Source organism: Nomascus leucogenys, chromosome 15, assembly GCF_006542625.1.
Source record: "Nomascus leucogenys isolate Asia chromosome 15, Asia_NLE_v1, whole genome shotgun sequence".
Classification (NCBI taxonomy): domain Eukaryota; kingdom Metazoa; phylum Chordata; class Mammalia; order Primates; family Hylobatidae; genus Nomascus; species Nomascus leucogenys.
This window is the reverse complement of record NC_044395.1, coordinates 88,467,748-88,493,134: the sequence shown is the minus strand read 5'-3', so window position 1 is coordinate 88,493,134 and position 25,387 is coordinate 88,467,748. Positions and strand designations below refer to the sequence as shown.

Sequence of the window (25,387 nt, the reverse complement as noted above, 5' to 3'; positions counted from 1 at the left end):
CTGGTGGAGATCTTCCCTCAATGTTTATGACGTCTGACTAGTGAGAGTAATGGTTGCTGCAAGTTGGAGTGGCTGTGACAATTTCTGAAAATAAGGCAACAATGAAGTTTACTGCATAGATTGACTTGTCCTTTCATGAAAGATTTATCTGTAGTGTGTGATGCTCTTTGATAGCATTTTACCCACGGTAGAACTTCTTTAAAAATTTGAGACAATCTTTTCAAACCTTGCCACTGCTCTATCAGCTATATTTATATCATATTCTAAATCCTTTGTTATTTCAACGTAGATAGCATCTTTATAAGGAGTAGGTGGTAAACTTTCTCAAGAAACCGTTTTCTTTGGTTATCCATAGAAGCAGCTCTTCATTTCTTCAAGTTTAATCATGAGATTGCAGCAATTTAGTCACGCCTTCAGGCTCCACTTCTAATTCTAGTTCTCTTTCATGTCCACCACATCTGCAGTTACTTTCTTCACTGAAATCTTGAACCTCTCATAGTTATCCATGAGGGTTAGAATCAACTTCCTCCAAATTCCTATTAATGTTGGTATTTTGACCTCCTTACACATATCACAAATGTTCTTAATGGCATCTACAATGGCGAATTCTTTTCAGAAGCTTTTCAATTTATTTTGCCTAGATCTGTCAGAGAAGCATGATCCATGAAAGAAAGTATCTATAGCAGCTATAGCCCTACGAAATGTATTTCCTAAATAAGAAGACACAAAAGTCAAAATTCCATGATCCATCAGCTGCAGAGTGGGTGTTGAGTTAGTAGACATGAAAACAACATTAATCTTCTCGTACATCTCCATGAGAACTCCTGAGTGACTAGGTGTATTGTCAGTGAGCATTAGTATTTTGAAAGGAATCTTTTTTTCTGAGCAATAGGTCTCAACAGTGGGCTTAAAATTATTAAGTAAACAAATGTGCTGTCGTCTAGACTTTGTTGTTCTATTTATAGAGCACAAGCAGAGTTAGATTTAGCATATTTCATAAGGACCCTAGGATGTTTGTAAATGGTAAATGAACATTGACTTCAACTTAAAGTCACCAGCTGCAAAAGCCCCTGACAAGAGACTCAGCCTGTTCTTTAAAGCTTTGAAAGTAGGTATTTACTTCTCTCTAGATATGAAGGTCCTAGATGGCATATTGTTCCAATAAAAAGCTGTTTTGTCTATCTTGAAAATCTGTGGTTTAGTGTAGCCACCTTCATCAGTGATCTTACCTAAATTTTCTCAATAACTTGCTGCAACTTCTACATCAGCACTTGCTGCTTCACCTAGACTTTTATGTTCTAGAGAAGGCTTTTTTTCTTAAACTTTATGAACCAACACCTGCTAGTTTCAGAGTTTTCCTCTGCAACTTCCTCACCTCTCTCAGCCTTTGCAGAATTGAACAGATTTAGAAGGCTTGCTCTGGATAAGGCTTTGACTTAAAGAAATGTTATGGCTAGTTTAATCTATCCAGACCATTGAAACTTTTTTCGTATCAGCAATAAGGCTGTTGCACTTTCTTAGTGTGTGTGTTCACTGGAGTAGCACTTTTAATTTCCTTCAAGAATTTTTCCTTTGCATTCACAGCTTGGCTAAATGTTTTGTGCAAGAGACCTAGCTTTTAGCCTATCTTGGCTTTCTACAAGCCTTCCTTATAAGCTTAGTAATTTCTAGCTTTTGATTTAAAATGAGAGACATGCAACTAACTCTTCCTTTCACTTGAACACTTAGAGGCCTTTTTAGTGTTATTAATTTGCCCAATTTCAACGTATTTCAAAGAATAGGTAGGGCTGAGGAGAGGGAGGGAAATAGCCAGTCAGTGGAGCAGTCAGAGCACATACAACACTTGATTAAGTTTACTGTCTTATATGGGCACAATTTGTGACACTCTAAAGCAATTACAATAGTAACATCAAAGATCGTTGTTCACAAATCACCATAACAGATATGTAATAATGAAAAAGTTTAAAATATTTCAAGAATTGCCAAAATGTGACACTGTAAGCTCCTGCTGTAGGAAAAATGATGCTTATAGACTTGCTTGCGGCAAGATTGCCACAAACCTTCATTTGTTAAAAAAAAAAACAAAAAAACAGTGTCTGCAAAGCACAATAAAACAAGATATGCCTGTATATATATTCTCAACTGAATTCAAGAAGTCAGTGATTTCTTTTTATATTTAACACTTTGTAGATCAAGTAATTTTAGTTTTTATTTTACAGATATTGAAGAGAACCAGAACTTAGGTATAAGATAGTGGAGACAAAGCCAGTTATGTCACCCTGTAGACTTGGTTTAATTTTAGTGGCTCTCATATTGTTCTTTTCTGACATAATCATTATTCATATATTTCATGTAAATCTATTCTTCATTTTATTAACTCTCTATAGCTTAACTAATCTACTTATTGAGCCTAAATTGGTAATTATTTGAATGAACATCTGTCAGTGATATAAACTGATACAGAATTTTGAGAGGTTTCTACTAAGCTTCTTAGCAGGTAAATTTTTAAAAAGAAAGCAGTTAGTAATACAGTATGCAAAAGTACTTTTTCCTCAAGCAGCTAAGACAGTTTTCCAAATTGACCCATTGAGACACTGGATCAAGATGTTAATCTTGAGTACTTCTAGGAAGACAATAAGGAATTCCTGTATTAAACAAGTTTGGAAATTACTCCATAAGGAATCTAGGAGACTTCCAAAGTACATCAGCTTATTAAAGGGAAAACCTGTAGTAAAGGAATCTGTTCAACTTTCATTGAAGTTGAGTAAAGGTAAACTTATTTAACATTCTGCAGAGCCAGTTATCTGTTATTAGTATGAGAAACCAACTACAACTTAAACCAATGGTTATTCATACTGTTTTGGAGCTCTAGAATTGGTAGAAAGTGTCTCAGTATCTATAAGGAAAACAAGATTATAGTCAAAAGTGGCTTTCAGACCTGGTTCAGCTACAATTTTTTTAAATTGCATTTGTGTGTTGAAGTTTTACATAAAATATTTTACAGTATTGCTTAAGAAATAAGTAAAAATGATTTCTGGTTTTTCATCTCATCAAAGAAAACTTTTAACTCTGATATAGTATTATTAGTTGTTGTTGTTATTTCATTTTGTTAGTTAAATGTGGGAGCGGTCCTCATGTAATTGGGTATCTATTAGAATTCACCAGCTTCTCAAATTTAGAGTAACTGATTCCATAAAATTGCTCAGCACTGCTTAACCAAGTCTACTGTACCAATTAAAACCTTACAGATTAGTAAACTTTTCTGGAGTTGATGGCTTTAAATCATTGAACCTTTCTTTCTGGTAAGGCCCTCCTTTCAGGAGGGAAGGGCCTGAGCTATGAAATAAGTATTTATTTGGATGTTTTTCATATTTCAACCTGACTTTTGACCAACAATAAAAGTTTTGATTTTAATTCCAGCAATATGTTAAGTAACTTACTTGTATTTATGAAGAAGGTAATGATAAAATTATGTACCAAATAACCTTTATTATTTCCCCTAAAAATTACTGCCTTCTGAAATAAATGTATGAAATATCTTTTATTTTATCTATCATACTGTTACATGGGACTTTTTTAATGCCATGAATTTTCAAAGTCTCTTTTGTTATAAAACTTAAATAACATTTTTATGAAGTTTAAACAGATAAAAGGAAGAATCTACAGTATTTTCTGTCTATCAAAGCTATTTGGAAAGGTAATTCTCAAAAGGAAACCATAAAAAGAAAACACAATTGTTCTTTTATAAAGAGTAATTATAAAACTTCACTTATGACTATACCAAGAAAATTGTGGAGTTTAATACTCATGTATTACCTAAAAATATTGGTGCAGATACTTTTAACTTGAATGTTTGCTTAGAACTCTTTCAGTTTTAAAATGATAGCTTTTTTTGGTGTTCTTAAGGAGCTCTCTAGAAACCTTTGATACTAATTCCCTTCCTTCCATCCTAATCAGTGAACACCACCAACTAAAATAAGTCTAGATCACAAAATTGACAAATATTAACTTTGTCCTTGAATAAAAAGTTATAGAAAAACTAAGAAATTATCTTTAAGTATAACCTAAAGACAACTTATCAATTCATTTACTGGCATTACCGTTGGTGTAATATAATGCAATGAAATCACAGTGTCTGTACATATTTCCTATGAAATATTTATCAGTTTGACAAAACTGCAGTAAAGTCAGTGTTTTGTGGCTTATATTCATTCCCAATAGAGTTTCATTAAGAACTACTGACGTAAATTGGCAGTGTTTTTACCGCTGATCCTTATGAGTATATCTAAAATTCTGGCCAGTTTAGAATATTTATTTTTAAATGCATGTACTTGATTTTACTTTATTTTAAAGTCTTCACTGTTATGAATGTTTATACTGTTACCGTAGCTCAGAGCTGATCTATGACTTAAAACCATGAATATATTTTAAAAAATCAAAATATTGCTGTGACCAGTGTTCTACTGACCCAGAAGGATACAGGATTGCAGGTTCCATCCAGAGTTTTCATAAAATTTAATCAGCTTGAAGTCTATGGCCATTTGGAAATCTGAATCAAACTCCTCATCTTTGATATTCTAGACCTATATTGCCCTTAGGAAGAAGCACACTGCAGCAGCTTTTCTAGGTTTACCACATTATAAACTTGGATGTTTTGAGTCCTGGAAATGTCAGTTGATTCTTAGCCAGGCTGTAGGGGGTACCTAACCGTATGGTCTGTTTTCACTATAACAAATTCTGAAGCTAAAAACTGGCTCTGTCACTTTCCCTAGGGGGGTATGGAGGCACCATATGATTATGCCTCCTACTGCTTATTCCTTCACAGTGAGCCAACACCAAAACAACACATAATGCTGTGTTGCTAATAGGGCCTTGTGAATTTGGATAGTGCGTGCCCAGGTTATCATCCTTTTCCGACAAACAAAAATTATTTTATTTTTGCTAAGCAATTGGATTACATATAAATGTAAGCATAGACAAAATGCAGTATGTTAGCAATACCACACACCTTATGATGCCCATATCTTTCAGCAACATGATCTTCCTTGGGTGAGAAAGAAACCTAATGTAGTAGAAGTAAAGTTAATAACTTTTTCTAAACATGTTTTATAATAGGAAATAGTCATTTTTACCTATTTGCTGTTTATCATTGAATGTAGTTCTGTGAATTACATATATTCCTTTGTTTATGCATTTCTCTTAAGTAAACTTTGATGATTTGTTACAAAATGAGTGAGATTCTGTAATGTGTTTTAATTTTGGTAGGTTTCAAGAAATCCTGAACTGCTTGTTCCAGAATCGAGAAGAAATTAGACAAGAATATCTGAAGTTGGAAATGTTACTTAAAGAAAATGAACTTAAATCATTCTACCAACAACAGTGCCATAAACAAATAGAAATGATGTGTTCTGAAGACAAAGTAGAAAAGGTAATTAACAATTTTATAATTAAATTTTAGAAAGTATAAAAGCATGGGGGCTTTTTTTTTTTTTTTTTTTTTTTTTTTTTCAGAAGGAGACTCTTCTTCTGTTGCCCAGGCTGGAGTGCAGTGGCGTGACCTCAGCTCACTGCAACCTCTGCCTCCCAGATTCAAGCAATTCTCCTGCCTCAGCCTCCCAACTAGCTGATATTACAGGCATGCGCCGCTATGCCCAGCTAATTTTGGTGTTTTTAGTAGAGATGGTGTTTCACCATGTTGGCCATGCTAGTCTTGAACTCCTGACTTCAGGTGATCCACCTGCCTCAGCCTCCCAAAGTGCTGGCATTACAGGGGTGAGCCACTGTGCCCGGCCTGGTGGCGGTGCTTCTAACTCTAGAAATTTGATAGTCAAGGCTACTTACTCATCCATTCTTTACAAACATCTGGAAATGTTGGAGGAAATGTAGCAAACATTTTTTTAAATACATAGTTAAGTGCACAAGAAAGAAATTTTAATTCCTGGATGTCAGTAACAAAAAGGAAATAAACAAAAACAACAGAATCTCAGTTACAACTGTTGTTTTTCTGGGCATCTTATGGAACTTTTAACACGAAGTTTACCCACTCAGGGACAGCCAGTTACTAAAGTTAGAGCAATAGAAGCAGTCTATCCTGGATGCGGGCAGTAGCTTATAACTTAGACCAACAGGAGATTTTTGTTGTCAGAGAAGAGTTTTATCATTGAAATTGTTAGATGTGCCAGTGCAGGGGCCTAATGAAAAGCAGACCAAACATTTAATCAGTTTTACTATTTCTTTTAATACAATAATATACTGCCCTCTCCCTTCCACACACAAACCACTCCCACTCTTCTAACTTTGATGTATGTCACTACTTAGATAAGAGACGCAAAGGAGATGGTGAGTTAGAAATGAGAGCTCCTATCTAAAGCCTGAAATTTCAGAGGTCTATATCCTTTATACTAGGGGTACACCAGGAAAAAAAAAATTCTTGCCAACCATCACTGTTGGCAAGGATGGTTGCTTTTCTTACCCCAAGTAACCATGCCTGGGATAAGAAAAAAAGTCATTTGAACACTACCATTATAGGCGTGCTTTTCACAATGATTGAGGTTTAAATTATTACAACCCATGTATTTTGTATAGAAAACCCCTAAAGTTGGTCAATTAAAATGCACATTATCAAACCAATGATACCACTAGAAAACCTGGCAGAAGCAATGCAAAAATCAGCCTCTTAAGAGAAACAGATTCTCAACTCTAGCCACTAATGAACTCAACTTTCAAAATTACAAAACACGTGGAGAAATAATTCACTCTAGACAAGATTCAGTACTCTTAGCAAATATGACAGAACTCCCAAATCTTTAGATACTAGAGCAATCTAATAGAAAATATAAGAATGAACAAAGATAAAGGAATCAAAGATAAAGACACCACAAAAAAAGAACATTCAAATATGAGGTAAAAAACACGTGAAACTTCCAGAAATTAAAGATTTATTCATTAAAATTAAAAACTCACCTTATTGATACAATATCAGAAAATGTTAAAGCACTTTACATATATTGACTCTTTTAATTCTCAGAAAACCCCATGAAATATTTAGTAATATTATCCTAATAATCAAGGAGGAAACCAAAATACAAGTCATTTTGTCCAAGTTGACACAGCTCATAGGTGCTGAGTTCTGATTTGATCTGTAGCATGCCAGTTCTAGAGCCTGTGCTCTTATGTTTATGCTTTTTTACATGAACTGGGAGACAGATTTGAGAAAATTACACCAAATGCAGAATAAAGATAACACATGTGGACAAGATGTTGTTGTATAAAGGATAGACTTCATGTAACAAGAAGAAAAGTCATACATTCATCTAATAGGCGTTTCAGAAGGAGATAGTGAAAAAGAGCAATATGCAAAAATTTATGGTTGAGAATCATCTGGGACTAATAAGATGTAAATTCAAGAAGCATGAGTTCTAAGCAGTATAAGATAAATATATACCTAAACGTGTGAAACTACGGAGCACCAAAGACCAGAAAAATAAATATTTTGGAAATACAAGTCTCCCCAGTTTCGATATTCATTGGTGATGAGTTTATTTGTATTTTTATGTATTTTATGTAGTTTAATTACATAGACATACGATATTCAAATACTACTTATTAAAAAGCTTTATCTTATAAGTAACAACCCATTCCTCTCAAACTACCATCCCAAACATGTTTTCTTCTTTTCCTACTTTCACAGAAGTAATAATTGTATAGAAAAATTTTGCATTTCTTAATGTCCTGAAGCTGTCAAATTTTAAAGAGTGCTTTTCAAAGCTAACATTTTAGTTTTTTGTTAGCCTGTGAAATGGGAAAGATATGCTGTACTGGAAATTAATCATAAAGCATTCAGTAATGTATCATTGATACCAGTTTGTCAGTAGCTATTAAACTATATTATCAAAATTAGTAATATATTTATTGAGTGTGTGCTTTTTATGCCTTAATGAAATTTTCTTTTCAATTTTGTGTTTTGAGATGCATTTCAGATGTTCCTCGCATTCTTTTAAGGCAGAAAGGAAACTGAATTTATTTCTTCAAATTTATATCTTGCTGCTATATCTGTAGTTTCACTTTCATGAACTTCAAATTGTTGCCAATATTCTTTAATAAATGTAATGACTTCCAAATAACAATATCTCATTGGATTAATTTATCAATTTGTTGTTGTGAACTTCTTTCATATGGTTGCTGAACAGAATTCTGAAATAGTACCATATTATATAAGAATTATATCTTTCAAATTTTTAAGATGTTTTTCTTCTTTTCTTTGTTTTTTATATTTATTTTATTTTATTTTTGGAGATAAGGCCTCACTCCATGGCTCACACAAACCTCCCAAGTAGCTCAGACTCCCAAGTAGCTGAGACTACAGGTGTCCACCACCATGTCTGGTTTATTTCAATTATTAGCACTTCTTATATTACATAGTAATCTTCAATGGGTAATAATTCTTCTCAGTTTTGTGTAGATTATATGTGTCAATTATTTGAATGTGCAGTTATCTAAGATTTACTTTTTGACAAAAGGCAAGAAATGCAGCCATAGGAAGCTGATACTGACTTAACATCTCGACTTTAACGAAACTCTTATTGAACACTTATTTATATGTAAAACCTTTGTGCTTGACACAATGGAGGTAAAGAAAGAGAAGTGTTTGTCCTTCAATTATTTACATACTAGTTGGAGCAATAAAAATAATAAAAATGGTAAGGCACTATATGTTTGTCATATTAATAGTAATAATAAAAACCACTGATATTGAATGCTATTTGCCAGACATTTTTCAAAGTTTTTGCATGGATTAATTAATTTAGTATTTATAACAAGCCTATGAAATAGATCTAATATTATCACCATTTGTGAGGAACATAGGCACTGAGAACTCAAGTAGGTTGTCTGGAGTTACTTACCTAATTAATGTGGCTGAACCAATATTAAACCCCAGCTGTCTGGCTTCAGAGCCTGCACTCTTAATCACTCTGCTATACTCTAAGTACTATAAATGCTATAGCTATTCAGAAAAGAAAACAGTGACTTCCTATTTTTATTAAGAAAGGCTTCCTGATGGAAAGATGAGATTGTACTGGGCCTTGTATTTCTATACATATTGTCCAACAAATGTGACCTGCTCTGCCGAGTTTGACCAGAGCAGGTCACATTTGTTGGACAATATGTGTAGAAATGCATCACTATACTCAAAACTTCGTGCCAATTCCCACTCCCTTACCCACAGCAAATTTCACTGATCTGTGGCCATACCTTCTCTCAGAATTTGAAAGTAGCCAGAACCACAATGAATGGACTGGAGTTGGCACATGATGTTAAACATATTTGCCATATTAGGAATTATTAACAATAGATTGGGAAGATAGGATATTGGTATAGATTGTGGAATTGTTTGTTGCTAGGAGTGTAAAATCTATTTTTGTAGCCAAAATGCAGTCTTTGAAGCAAGGGAGTAGCATTATCAGAACTTCGAGTTCCATTGTTTAAACATTTGAATATTATTATTTAGTATAATTAATGAGCTTGGACTCTGTAATCCCAAAGTAATTTAGATAATTGTTATTTTACTATCTTAATTCCTCCATTGAATTTTGAATGTGGTTATCTAGAAAGATTAAGACGTAGAGTAATAGAATGAGTTTGACTGTTTTTATGGGTTTTTTTTTTTTTCTGTTTTCATCCTTATTTTTCTGCATAGTAGCTTAGACTTTTTTCTACCCAATGGCCTTTTCTGATCTCTTACTTTTGGTCATTTCAATCCTCAGGTTCCCAATTATTATAGCTATTCTTAATGAGACTAGGTAAGCAGTGGAGATAAAAACTCTTGAGTTATTGGGTGTAGTTAACCCACTGAAAAACATAGGAAGACATCTAGAGGTTGATTTGTTTTGTTTTTACACAGAAGTGTCAAACTGTAGTATGAGTAAACTGCTTTTCTAAGGCAAGGAATTTTATATGTTTTGGATTCTCTCCAAAAGAGGTTTGTTATCAGAAGTGCTGAAAGAATCTCATAACATTGATTCAGCTATAAATAGTTCTGGAGTATGGACTTTGAAATTACTATTACAGGGAAGCTCCTGGGTAATTTTATGGCCCCATAAAAATAATCTGTAAGATTATTTTTAATGTAAAAATATGAATTTACCATATTAGCAATTATTTTACACAAAGCAGTAGTAACAACTAAAATTTTAGAATTATGTTTGTTCTCTCACAAGACTTTTGTGGTATGCAGGAGATTTTGTTGATGAAATATGTAAAGCTTTTTTAAAACTTAATGGGAAACATTTCACTCTAATGTCAGGGTTTAACATGCATATTTTAGAATGTATTCCCAAACACTTACTTGCCATTTTAGAGCAATGGGTGGTAGTAGTATTCTGGTGGAAAATGTCCTCTGAGAACCATCATAGAGGATACATTTGATGGACATTAGAAGTAAAAAGTCATAAATGGACTTTTTGAGGTTTTCATTTAGGATTTGCTGATATTAAATATTGCTGCCATCAGACCCACATGCCCTGGTTTCTAAGAGTCCCTACGATTGTAAATGCTAAAGCAAAATAAAGATGATTTAATTAGCTGCCTGTCTTCAGTTAGGTACAATATTTTCATCTTCATTTTTCAGACAAAGTAACTGAAGACCCACTAAAATCTGTTTGCCTAAATTTTTACACCTGCTGAATAGCAGGAAAAAGTCAATAGGTCACACCTCCCACCTTCTGTTATAAGAGTGGCTCTAAACTTCAAGTTTCAGTACCCCTTTCCGCTTTTAAAAATTATTTAGGACTTCAAAGAGTTTTTGTTTATATGTATTCCCTCTACCAATATTTCTATATTAGAAATTAAAACTCAGATTTATAAAAATATATGTATTCATTTTAAAATAATTAAATATTAAGTAATAAATAATTATAAATAATAAATAACAATTATATTAATAAATATAATAAATAGCAATAAATTATAAATAATTAAATATTAAATAATAAAATAATAAAAATTATGTGTGGTTACATAAATAATTTTATTTTCTCAAAAATAGTGAAAATAGAAGAGTGGCATTGTTTTACATGTTTGCAAATTTCTTTAATGCCTGGCTTTTCATATCAGCTGTATTCTCATAACTGCTGAATTGTTATTCTGTTGCGATGTTACACATTTAGCCTCTAGAAAACTACTGTACAACTAACTGTATGAGCAAACAAGAATTTAAAAAGACTAATAACATTTTACTGATATTATAAAAATGGTTTTGATGGTTTTAACCTTGTGAACTCTCTGAAAGGATCTCAGGAATCCTTAGGGGTCCCTGTACCATGCTTGGGTAACCTTTGCATGATAGCATTCTTTTTTTAGTTTTTGCTGACAGAGTCTCACTTTGTTGCCCAGGCTAGAGTGCAGTGGCACAATCATGCATTCATGGCTTGCTGCACTGCAGCCTCAACCTCCCAGACTCAAGTGATGCTCCCACATCAGCCACTCCACCCCACCAAGTAGCTGGAACTACAGGCACATGCCACGAAACCAGCCTAAATTTATTTTTTAATTTTTGTGTGGAGATATGGTCTCTCTTTATTGTCTAGGGTGGTCTTGCCCTTCTGGCCTCAAGCAGTCCTCCTGCCTCAGCCTCCCAAAGTGCTAGAATTGCTGGCATGAGCCACCATCCTAGCCTGCATTGTAGCATTCTGTCACAATTCTCTTCCTAGTGCTGTGGTCAGTTTGATGGGTTACGTTTTGTTTTGTTTTCTCTTGACTATCCAGGTTTTTGTTTCTTTGAGACATTTGTTTTTGTTACTGTCTTACTGTGACAGAGAGAGACTAGGATATTATAATTAACCAGAGAAGCCATAAAAAAGAGTCAGGAACCTTAGTGAGAATGACAGTGGCTATCAACTATTTTTGCCTTATCTATGACTCTAGCCTGAAACGGAATCTGCTTCTCTCTGACTCTTGTATTTCCCGTGAAGGGAAGGTAAGTAAAATTTTAAGAATATCTAAGATTTGGTTATGACTTCATGATAGCCACCTTTGCCTGACCTTAAATCATTTATAAGCTCATATCTTCTATCGAGATGAAGATAACCATATTTTTCTATTATATGCCCAAGTCTCAATAGTACATCTTTTGTCAAAGTTAAGAGATACTTATCTCCCAAAGAGGGGGAGTTCTTCGACCAAATTCAAATCTAGTTTCTGCTCTTCTTTTTTTCATTTCCTGCTCCCAGAACCAGCTGCAAATGCTTATTCTAACCTTTGGGGATCCATTGTTTCAGGTCTACCTATCCTATCATCCTATCTGATAATTATTGACTTTAGTGTCTATGGGCAAATAACCCAGAGATGTCAAGATGTTCTGGCCCATTGTTTTCATGATAATGTGCAAGACCCTTAGGGTAAGAAATCAAAGACTAATTTTAATTTCAATTTGTGCCTAGGTAAAACACCAAAAATATTTTGAATATTCATTATGGCTCCTGAACCAAGCTACAGGCAAGATCAGATACTGATAAGCACTCTGATATAAGCTCTTTTTCTATGATTTATATCAGCCAATTTGAGGCCTTATAGGCAAACACAGAGCAATAGAACACGTTATTTCTTCACATCAAAGACAAGAGCAATATATGCATCTGCTTTGATTTTGAGTAAGGAGATCGTGGAATGTATCTGACCTTGTATGAACTTTTCAAATGAAACATACTGAAGGGACTGTACTTTAACGCCAAAAAAAAAAAAAAAAAGTTATAGTCTTTGATTTGATCATTGTATTTCTTAAAGCCATAAACTCTCAACCTGTAATTTTGTAAAAATGACTCACAGCTCAATTTCCTATTTTCCTGCAAGCAGTAGTATTCTGAGATTTCAAGGGGGAAATAGCTTTAATACAAAAATATAGCCTAACTTAATTTACTCCAATAGTACACATAAGAAAATATACTAGTTTACTAATATCATGCACATCAAATATCATAAAAATTAGATTCACTGTTAAATGAATTGTGTTTCAGGCCACTGGAAAACGAGATCATAGACTTGCAATGTTGAAAACTCGTCGCTGCTACCTGGAGAAAAGGAGGGAGGAGGAATTGAAGCAATTTGATGAGAATACTAATTGGCTCCATCGTGTCGAAAAAGAAATGGGACACTTAAGTCAAAACGGTCATATTCCAAAGGTACAAATATCTCTATGTTCAGATTTAATTTGTAGGAACTGAGCTCCTAAAATGTATTCTTTTTCTGATTGAGTAAATGATTTTCATAAGACAACTATTATTGCCTCATAACTGAGATTTAATTTACTTTTAAATGTTATTTCTAAGTGATTGCATCCGTTTATAAGGTAGCTTTTGGGTTAAAATAAATAATTCTATTTCAAACTGCACTTGAGGATTCATTATATAGGTAACTTGTTTGAAATCTTGATATTTTATGCAAAAATAGTTTAAATGAGGTCAACATTAAATGTGTTATGGTTAAAGAAAGTTGATTTGAAAGGGTGTGTGTGTGTGTGTGTGTGTGTGTGTGTGTGTGTGTGTATCTGAAGATATTCCACCTTAGAATGGCAAAAGGTTTTATTTTTAAAATGTAGTGATGGGTAATGACAGTATCATATTAGAATTATGTTCTGCTACAAGGTTGCAGTAGTCTAACTTTAGTGCCTTAACTAGTGTGGGCTGTTTTTTGTTCCCTTCACAATAAGTCTTGGAAGTATGCAGTTCATTTCTAATGCAGTACCTTTAAAATGTCATTATCCTGCTTGTCATTTCATGATTGTAATATTACTGTTTCATATCTGGTCTCAAGTTTACACACCTAAGCCAGAAAAAGAGGAAAGAAAGGAGGAGGGATGTCTATATCAGGAGAGCAAAGATGTTTCCAAAAATTCCTAACAGACTAATGTATTGGCTAGAAATATGTCACATGGCTATCTGTAGATAGAAGACACTCTGAAAAGATGACCTCCCATTTTTTTTTGCATAATTTACTCTGAACAGTATTGGAGCTCCTTTCTTTTTTTTTTTTTAACTTTAAGTTCTGGGATACATGTGCAGAATGTGCAGGTTTGTTACATAGGTATAGATGTGCCGTGGTGGTTTGCTGCACCTGTCAACTCGTCATCTATGTTTTAAGCCCGGCATGCATTAGGTATTTGTCCTAATGCTCTCCCTCCCCTTGCCCCCTACCCCCGACAGCCTTCAGCATGTGATGTTCCCCTCCCTGTGTCCATGTGTTCTCATTGTTCAACTCCCACTTATGAGTGAGAATGTGCAGTGTTTAGTTTTCTGTTCCTGTGTTAGTTTGCTGAGAATGATGGCTTCCAGCTTCATCCATGTCCCTCCAAAGGACATGAACTCATTTTTTTTTATGGCTGCATAGTATTGCATGGTGTATATGTGCATTATACCTTTTCTTTATCCAGTCTATCATTGATGGGCATTTGGGTTGGTTTCAAGTCTTTACTATTGTAAATAGCACTGCAATAAACCTATGTGTGCATGTGTCTTTATAGTAGAATAATTTATAATCCTTTGAGTATATACCCAGTAATGGGATTGGAGATCTCTTAATAAGAAAGAAGAAGAAAGTAAATATGGGCTGAGCAACTAGGAGCAACTGCTGTGAAATAACTAATTTTCACCCAAATACTTAATAGTTTAAAAGAACAACTTCTTTTCAGTCTTTTTCTAAAAGGAAAAATATCTACAGTCTCTACTTTGGTGATGCTCTTCTGAAATTCTGTAACTCTGTGTCAGCTAATTGATATGGAAACTTCTAAAATCTTTGAATTCCTAGAAAGGCACCAGACGGAAAATACAGGTGAAAGAAAATATACAATATTTACCAACAAATGCCAGAGATCTTTAAATGTTCAAAAGTACTAATTTTTTATAATTCAAAGATATTAGTCAATGCATTATGACTGGGGAATGGATTCTCTGATGGGCTAGCAATGGCTGTAAATGATTATTCTTTTAACATGAAAGCTCAGACATGACTGGAGAGAAAAGACTAGCAGTAGTAGTTAATGATGACAGTTCAAAGTAGTGAAAGGAGCAAGCAGCAGATATCCTGTTTCCTAAGAAGGAAACCAAAGACAGTAGTGTGGATATTTATTGAGCCAACAATTTAATCTGCACCTCAAAATATCTTGATAAAAGCATACCAGTCAGTTAGTTAAGTAGATTAGGACATTAAATATAGTATACAGCACATTCTAGTAATATTTTGCAATAATATAACAGTCTGTAAGGCACTTTAAAATATTCCCCACAAAAATAATGTAAACATTGGAAAAAAGATAGACTTTGGAGTTGGAGTGTTTGGTAATTCTGGCATATAGTAGTTGTTTTGAATACCAACTCTGATAATAATTATATGACTTTGGACAGTGCATTTAACATTAATATCTTAATTTGTCATCTATAAATGTATTTAAGATATTATGAGCTCAAGTGGAGTGCTACATTCAAAGCCTGGCAACACTTAACAAATAATAATGGATGATAAATAATAGTTTAATACTATTCTAAGCAACAATAGCATAGACATCAACATCCAAGCAAGTTGTACAAAGAAAAGTGTACATAGTTAACAACAGAGTTAACTGCATCATATAATATAATATAATGATAATATAATATAATATAATATAATTTCTCTTCCAGAACAATGATTCTGACCTTTTTGGGGATCATAGATGCCTTTGAGAATCTGTTCAAAGCTGTATAGATTTTCTCCCAGATGGGAGATTGGGGAGGTCAAATTCATACAATTTTGCATATTTCCGAAGTCACTGCATTTCCTAAAGCCCTTCCATTGACACAAGATTATCTACTTCAGAAGGAAACCATAGCCCATTTTTTAAACATTGTGTCCATCTTAAGATGATATAATGACTCAAAAGGAGTAAGCAAAAAAAAGACAAGATTCATTAATAAACTATAATATAAGTTGGCTAGGATCAGAGGATATAACTTCTGAAATTCCATATAAAGCCATAGAGGCTCATCATAGAATGCAACGGACTCTATCACAGTGCCTGTAGGAATTCTGAAATATGGTTATGTTGTTGATAAAATCGTTTCAAAGAAAACAGCTGGATAACCCTATCCAAATGAGTGTTTCTCATTTAATACACAAGAGTTGATTCTCTTGGATTGGTAGCAGGTGTGGAATGTTGACAGTATTTTTCAGTTTATTTCACTTATTATTTAATTGTTTATTTGGAGACTGCATATCTAAAGCAGTCATATTCTCAAGATTATCATTTTCTAAATTACATAAAACTCTAAGTCTTTTGGTTAGTATTAAACTTTGACCTCATTTAAAAATAACTACTGAAGTTTCCTTAATTTGTTTGTTTACTTATGGCTCTGATATTCTCATGGATTATTTACCCCTTATAGTTGGCAAAAATTTTCTCATGAGGAGTCTTGAAACAATTTTTTGTGTGTAGTAAAATATAACATAAAATTTACCATCTTAACCATGTGTACATATACGGTTCAGTGACATTAAGTATATTCATTAAAAATTTTAAATATGTGTGTGTATATAAGTTTTAAATGATATTGCTAGAGTATTTTCACCTCTCAAGATCCTAACTTAATTTACATTATGCTTGTATTATATGTTTGTCCATGTAATCAACATTCCAACTACAGAAGTACTAAGAACTTATGAAGTATTAAGCAGGCAAAAAAGTCGATTGTAGAAATTTACTAGTTTGCCTTTTCTATCCCACATTACCGTAAGCTTCCAATTTTAAAAATGGTATGGTATTGTTTCTGATATCATTATTATCGCTATTTTGTGTTTGCTTTTTTGTCTACTTAGTAGTGTTTATGAAGTTAATATTGTCTGGATTTTTAATAAATTAAAACTTTTTCAATATGGTCAAATCTAATTTTTCTAGCAATCTGTCTTCCAGATTTCTCTTACGAAGAACTTTTGTACACCTGAATGTGAACCTGGAATTGATTTTTATATCTTTGATTTTTATGCATTTTATCACAAATAACTTGAACAAATAAAATTAAAACCATTTTCATTGCCATCACCCAAATCTAACCCTCAATTCTTTTTTGTGCAGATATTTATAGCTGAAAAAATAGCTGAGAAAATTATCTAGTTATAAGCCATTATTTTTTACATAAGCAAATTGAGACATAACTTTACGATAAAGGGACTTATCCAGGGTCACACAACTCTGGACACATAAGCAAATTGAGACGTAACTTTACGATAAAGGGACTTATCCAGGGTCACACAACTCTGGACAAATACCCAGAACTTCTGACTTTCAAATTGGTGCTGTTTTCTCTGTATTCTCCTGCATTATTTACTCTTCAATATTCTGAATCTGTCCACTTCTCTTTATGTCCCTCTGCTGCTCTCCTAATTCAGACTCCTATGCCCCATTATTGGACTGCTACGTTTGGTCTTTCTGCTTTCATTCATGTTCTACTGCAATTCATTCTCTCCACTGCCACCAAAGCGAGTTTTTAAAAGGCAAAACTGATCGTGTTGTTCTTCAGTGCCTTCTCCCTAGAATAAATTCTCCATTGTGATTTACCAAGCCTAGCATGGTCTGGCACCTGAATACTTCTCAAGGCTTGTATATCACCTTTCATTATACTCTATACTTTAGCCATTACTGGCCTACTTATAGTTCTCAAAATAAGCCAAGTTCTTCCAATCAGATTTAGTCATTAATACGTCAAGAAAGACTCAAATTGTAAACTTGATTTTCCAAAGTTAACAGGCTAGCCAAAGACCCATTACTGACTAATATAATTATACAATCAAGTCTTGTCTCTTTAAAAGAATGACTCAAGAAGATAAAGGAATAAGATTATCAGAGGATGTATATAAAGGAGGGATTTTTTTTTCTTTATACTTTAAGTTTTAGGATACATGAGCACAATGTGCAGGTTTGTTACTTAGGTATACATGTGCCATGTTGGTGTGCTGCACCCATCAACTCATCATTTACATTAGGTATTTCTCCTAATGCTGTAAGGAGAGATTTTTTTAAAGGAAAAAAGATGCAATATGTGGCAAACATGTTCACACTATTATGATCATCCAATTTTCTAACTATTAATAGAAACAACTGAAGAGATCATCTGATCCAGCTCTTAAATTTTAGTCAAGTAAACTGATCTCCATAAAGGGCATATATTTGGCTTAAGGTGACATTTGTTTCAAGGCTAAGCCCATCTCTAAAATCACATGACTCTAGCCATATCATCCTGCCTCCATAAAGATAAATTTTTTTCTAAAACATTTGCTATATTTCTTGAAGTATAATGAATTATATAAATAACTCCTAACTTTAATATATCCAGACAAATAGGATGAGTGACATTGTTCTCTGTCATAGTCTCAATAACTGGCATTGGAAGTACTTTTTAAAAGGAGAAAAATAACTTTGACATTTTAGAAAATTAGTGGTCAACTGCAGATTGGAAAGGAGTTTTATTAAATTTGATTTATTAAAATTATTTTTTATTAAAATTGATTTAATCTTAATATTCTTTAAAAGAATCTGAAGAATACTTTGCATTGTTTCCACTCACTAAAGCTAAGATGGATTATGGGAATTGTCCCTAGGAGGAAGTTTCCAGTTTCCAGGCATAGCTCCCCTGCATATGGGGTTCCTGTCTTAGCCATTCAAAATGTCCAAAGAATTTAAATTTTTTTCATTGTATTGTCTGAAATTTTTCCAATAAAATTTCTGAGAATGTTACTAGATTACCACCATTTATACTTTGGTATAATCCCTTCGCTGATATTTTCTGTAGATAAGGTTTAGTAGGTTTAAGGAAAGACAAGTAACTTTAGGTGGTAGATTACAGGACACCTGGCCCTAGACAGATGAGGCTTAGGAAAATGGAGCCTACAAAAAAACATTTTTACACTTTTGCCTAGGATGAAGCTCATATCAAGAGTGGGTCTCAAGTCTTGTCTCTTTAAAAGAAGAAAGATTCAAGAAGATAAAGGAGATTGTGAGAGGATGTATATAAAGGATATTTTTCTTTTAAAGGAGAGCAGATGGAATATTTGGCAAACATGTTCACACTATTATGATCATTTAATTTTCTAACTGGAAAGGACTGAAGAGATCATCTGATCCAGCTCTTAAATTTTAGTCCAGTAAACTGATCTCCATAAAGGCTGTATATTCAACTTAAGGTAGCATTTGTTTCAAGGCCTTATAAGCCCATCTCTAAAATCACATGACTCATACGCCAGTGCTCTAACCATATCATCCAACCAAAGGTGATATCAACCATATGATCTTTTGTTTCATGCAAAAACAGAAATTTTTATTGCACACAACTCAAGACTTTGTACACTGGGGCTTTAACACTGAACTAACCTGACTCGGTGCCTGTCCTGGTGGTAAACTGTATGTTCTAGTATGAACAGAGAAATTATAAATAAATGAATACATCAATTAAATTGTTACTCATCAATACAGTCAATGCTATGACAATATTGAGGGGTGGAGAGTGTCCATCCAGATACAACGCTCAAGGAAAGCCTTTCTGAGGAAGTGACATTTAAGCAAAAACAGGTCATATTTATGTATTTTTACAACATTGTGAACAAGTTGGATAGACCAAGAAGCTGTCATCATAGTAAAATTTCTTCTGAATTCCTAACATTCAGTTCCTGAGGAAACATGAAGACTTATCTTGCTTGTAAATTATAGACCACCTTTTCCAGAACTCTTATTTTTCAAATTGTTTCTAAACGTATTATTTAATATCTAAAAAGAATTAAAACTATTGGCAACATTATAAAATAAGTGTTACTAAACGGATTTAATTTTAATATTCTTAGAGTGATCTGAAGTACATTTTGTATTGTTTGCCCTAGGAACTCAGTAAAGATCTTCATTCTCACCATTTGCACCTCCAGAACAAAGATTTGAAAGCACAAATTAGACATATGATGGATCTAGCTTGTCTTCAGGAACAGCAACACAGGCAGACTGAGGCGTAAGTACATACATTTACCTATTTTTCAATTTTAACGCTATATCTGAAGCACAGAAGTTCAATTTTCCACTGCCAGAAAGTTGAGTTTTATGTGTTACAGGATACATTATTTTTAAGTGTCTGTCTGAACCAGAAAACATTAAGAGAGTTATTTCCTTCCAACAAACTTTTTACATTGCTTTATAAATTTGAAAGTGTTTTTCTTTAAAAGTATGTAACTTTTACTTAATATATGCTATGTAATACAAAATTTCATAAATACCTACACAATGAAAAGATATCTGCCTTCTACCTCTATCTTCTAGCCATCCATTTCTCCTCTTAGAAGCAATTGCTGTTAACATCACTTGAATTTTTAAGTAGGCAATTGTTAATTATTCATAATTCCAGAATTTTTTGCTGTCATTACAGTGAAGTTGCTAAATATCAGGTGTCCTGACTTTTATGTGATGCTATAACAGACCTTTTATGTTCTCTCTTCTAGCTGAGTAGTAACATTAGTCATTTAGTTTTTAAAACATAATAAAAAAAAGTATGGCTTAATCTTTTTTTGTCACATTGGATACGTCAGTCAACTCCTTAGGCATCACTTTGATGTTCCATGCAAATGGGAAATTTATTTCTCTTAAGTGCTTTCTGCTACTCTAAGAATCTATTCATGTTCTACTAGTATGCTCAAATAACTGATAATTATCTTGATTTAGAGGAAATCATATTAGTATAGCTTTTTTAAAAAAAGAAAAATGAAAAACTTCAGGGAGTTATTCTTATCTGGATGGAAGTTCAGACTAATCTCTTTATACTTTCTGTGTCTATTCCTAGAGCAGATATTGAATATTCATTTACTAACACTCAAACCACTTACAAGAACTGAAGTCATCAAGAAACAATAATTTCTTTTAACCATATTACATTTGCTATATCAGACCCTAGATGAATACACTATCTTAAGATAAACATTTACCTTAAAATGGGGGAAAAAAGACTAACTCAACAATTTAGAAAACTGGTGAACCAGAGGATCACAGAGGCAATGTAGCATAGAAGAAAGAGGATGAGTTTTGGAATCAATCTTGAATTCTAGCTTATATGAGCAATATAACCTTACGCTGATTATTTAGCTTTGCTAAGCCATAGTTTTCTTATATAAAAATAGATTATAATACATTTCATATAAAGGTTATGAATAGATTATAATACATTTCATAAAAAGTTTTTGAAAAGATTAAACATAAAAATAAATAACATGATATAATTCCTGTGTTATAGGTCCCTAGGACTACTTTCAGGTTCAGTGATTCATTAGGAGGACTCACAAGACTCATCATATAGTTGTATTCTTAGCTGTGCTTTATTTCAGCAAGAGGCTACAAAGCAAATTCGGCAAAGGGAAAAGGTACAGGGGGCAAAGTCAGCAGGAACCCTGACACAAAGTTTCAAGAGTCTTCCTCCAGTGGAATGACACAGAATGTGCACAATTCCTCCAGCAAAAAGTTGTGGCAGCACATGTGAAGTGTTGTCTGCTTTGGAAGCTCTTTTGAGTTCCATGCCCCAGGTTTTTATTGGGAGCTGGTTGCATAGGTACTTTCTGCCAGGATGTGTCAAAATTCCAGACTTTTCAAAAGGAGAGAAGGTGTTTTAGCATAAACCACATTGTTTGTGCAAACAGTTTAAACACAGTGAGCCACTCTTGTCATATGAGTTCTGGAAATGCTGGGAACCCTCCTAAAATCCATATTTTAAAATACCAGCCAGGTGTCAACCTTATAACCAAGCCTTTCTTAGCAGTGTCAGACCTACTATGATAACTTTCCTGCACAGTACCTGATTAGTGTAAACGCTAAATAAGTAATTGTTTAATTGACTTTGATTAATAACTTTTTCTTGTACTTGTTACCTACTTGACTTAAATGCAGCACCCTCCAGCAAGCCCCACCAAAAGGAAAAAGGTCACAATTTTTTGTGCTGCTATTGAAATATTTAAGACTCACAGGTTAAAAGGTGGTATTTCTTTGTGTATGAAAATTAATGCCTGATTAGTCTTTTCCCACTACCCTATCCATACTTCTAATGGTTCTCTTCTCCTCGATGTTATGAGTCAACTGGAACATCATCTGTTGATGGACTCAGGATTCCAGGACTGAATCATTTCAAGATCATTCATGTTGTTAGACATCTTCCTTTATAGAAAATTTGGGAACCACTGATTGAGTATATAAATTTATAACTGTTTAGCTGTGACATTTCTTCAGTGAACAGTTACACAGAGGTCTGATACACAAAAAATTACATTCGGTGCTGCTGTAATTGTTGCTAATAAGGGAGATTTTGAGTTAAAGCCATGAATCCAGTGCCCTAACGATTATTTATACTCCCCATCCTTATCCACAACTTTTCTCCTTAAAATCCCTTTAAGTGCCATTCCAAAAGCCATTTCTTTAGGTCATTTAACTTAAAGGAGAGGTAGGTTTTGTTATTTTGTTGTGTGTTTGTGTATGTGTGTGTTTTAATGTTGTATACCTAAAATATGTCTCATCATTTCACGTAGTATATTAATTTTTCGTTTCAATTTTGTGCTAATTAGTAGCAGTAACAACATCTGTGGTTTGGAAATCACATTATGTTTTGCAAAAAGCTTTTATGTACGTTTAATTCATTTAGCTAGGGACAGTGGCTCATCCCTGTAATCTCAGCACTTTGGGAGGTGGAGGCAAGAAGATCTCTTGAGGCTAGGTGTTTGAGACCAACCTGGACAACATAGCAAGACCCCATCTCTACCAAAAAATAAAAAAATTAGTCAGTATAGTGGCACACATCTGTGGTCCCAGCTACTCGGGAGCCTAAGGCGGGAGGATCAAGTGCGCCCAGGAGTTCGAGGCTGCAATGAGATGATCATGCTACTACACTCCAGCCTGGGCCACAGAGTGAGACCCTGTCTCTAAAAAATAAATAAACAAATATTCTTAACTCATTTAGTCCTCCAAGCAATCTCCTCTTATAGGTAGGGGCTATTTATCTGTCCCTCACATTACAGAGGAAAAACTTCAGTTTTTGCCTTGTCCAAGGTCATATGGAAGCAAGTAAAGATAATCTGAGACTAGAACTCAGTTCCTACATGGGAAATTATTTTAATGATATGCCAATACTTTAGGTGTTACATAAAAGAACTAAAATAATGTATTTAAAATGTCATTTATCTCTCCTTTCTTCTCGTCTTCTGTATATAGAGTATTGAATGCTTTACTTCCAGTCCTAAGAAAACAATATTGCACATTAAAAGAAGCTGGCCTGTCAAATGCTGCTTTTGAGTCTGACTTCAAAGAGATCGAACATTTGGTAGAGAGGAAAAAAGTGGTAGTTTGGGCTGACCAAACTGCTGAACAACCAAAGCAAAATGATCTACCAGGGATTTCTGTTCTTATGACCTTTCCACAACTTGGACCAGTTCAGCCTATTCCTTGTTGTAAGTATAACTTTCGTTTTAAGTAAATAGTAACATTATTTCTAAAGAGAACTTTGTATATCAATCTATAGAACAGTTAATTTTTAATAGTTTGGCTATTTTGTGAAAATTAATGGGAAAATTAGCTTTATAGTCATTTCAATTAACCAGTATCTTCCAAAGATCTAGAACAAGTATGCATTGATGTTCTATATAACTCTAGCAGTAAAAATCATTTTACCCTCTTTTCTTTTCCTTTTTTTTTTTTTTTTTTTTTTTTTTGTGAAGGGTCTCACCCTGTTGTCCAGGCTGGAGTGCAGTGACGCAATCAAAGCTTGCTGCAGCCTCCACCTCCTGGGCTCTAGCAATCCTCGCACTTCAGCCCCACAAGTAGCTAGGAATTACAGGCATGCACCACCACTCCTGGCTTTTTTTTTTTTTTTTTTTCCTGTAGAAACAAAAGTATCACTATGTTACCCAGGCTGACCTCAAACTCCTGGGCTCAAGCAGTTCTCTCCCTTGGCCTCCCAAATTGCTGAGATTATAGGCATGAGCCGCTATGCCTAACCCTTTTTACCTATTTTTGATGGAACAATTTTGCTTCCCATCCTTCTTTAAAATGTAACCTCTATTAAGGGCAGGAAATTATAATTAATCATATCATATTTTATAATAATAATCTGTTCTTAAGATCAACTAACACTGTAGAGTTTACTATTTTTCTATTGACAAATCACTTGATATTTCTCTTTCTCTCATAAAAGTTATGTGTGAGACATTTAATTGCAAAGCTAACATATAATCTTAGTTAAGAAAAAAATTCAGACAATGTAGAAGAACATAAGTAGACTGCCACCTTCAACTCTTCTCAGAACCGCAATTTTATGCCCTATCTCAGAGATTAAATGCTGTTAAATATTTATCTTTGCAGTATGTGTGTAATACAAATGTATTTGTATTACATAAAGCTTTTTGTTAGGTTTCACGTGAATGCTAGTACATTACACATAGTGGCCTGCAACTTTTTTGTTTAGTTTATATGTTTATTGGTTTTATTTGTTTATTATGAACATTTTTAGGGTGCATACATGAAGAATCTACCTCATTTTTTTATTGTTTTTGAGAATCCAGAGAACAGATGAACCATAATTTAATTAATCCTTTTTCTATTAGTGAACAGTACATCAGAGAACACATCTGTGTATTCACATTTGTGCGTGCATAGCAGAATCCTAGAAGCTGATTTGCCGGGTTAAAGGACGTATCATTTTTTTTAATGCGTCATGTTAAACTGCTTTTCATAATTTTTTTCTGTACTTAGTACGCATGAGAGTACCTGTTTCATCTTTACCTAAACCAAAAATAGTAACAACAGCAATAATAATAATGCATAGTCTTTTTTGTTTTGTTTTGTTTTTGTTTTTGTTTTTTGAGACCAGGTCTCGCTCTATCACCCAGGCTGGAGTGCAGTGGCGCGATCTCTGCTCACTGCAAGCTCTGTCTCCTGGGTTCACGCCATTCTCCTGCCTCAGCCTCCAAAGAAGCTGGGACTACAGGTTCCCGCCATCATGCCTGGCTAATTTTTTGCATTTTTAGTAGAGACAGCGTTTCACCATGTTAGCCAGGATGGTCTCAATCTCCTGACCTCGTGATCCATCCACCTCGGCCTCTCAAAGTGCTGGGATTACAGGCGTGAGCCGCCGCACCTGGCTGCATAGTCTTTTAAAATGAGTAACTCTCAGATTATTGATGAGGCCAATTCATCCCCTGTGAGGTATCCTTTGCTCATTCGCACTAGTGGAAATTTTTGTTTTTTTGTTATGGGTTTGAGGGGCTTTTTGTTTGCTTGGTCTTTTGCTTGGCACTTCGTATCTAATAACTCTTTGTTCATTTGGTGCTGCTTTATATATATATATATATATATATATATGTT

The 25,387-nt window shown here is 33.9% G+C and overlaps 1 protein-coding gene across 1 annotated transcript in view; it reads left to right on the top strand.

Annotated features, from left to right (window-relative positions):
• Window positions 1–25,387, top strand: part of KIF18A (kinesin family member 18A) — an 86,221-nt gene that overhangs the window by 25,188 nt on the left and 35,646 nt on the right. The window contains exons 10-13 of the mRNA XM_003254357.3: window positions 5,266–5,428; window positions 13,011–13,175; window positions 19,891–20,012; window positions 23,240–23,475. Of these exons, the coding sequence (XP_003254405.1) occupies window positions 5,266–5,428; window positions 13,011–13,175; window positions 19,891–20,012; window positions 23,240–23,475 (686 nt within the window). The remainder of the gene's footprint in view (window positions 1–5,265; window positions 5,429–13,010; window positions 13,176–19,890; window positions 20,013–23,239; window positions 23,476–25,387) is intronic.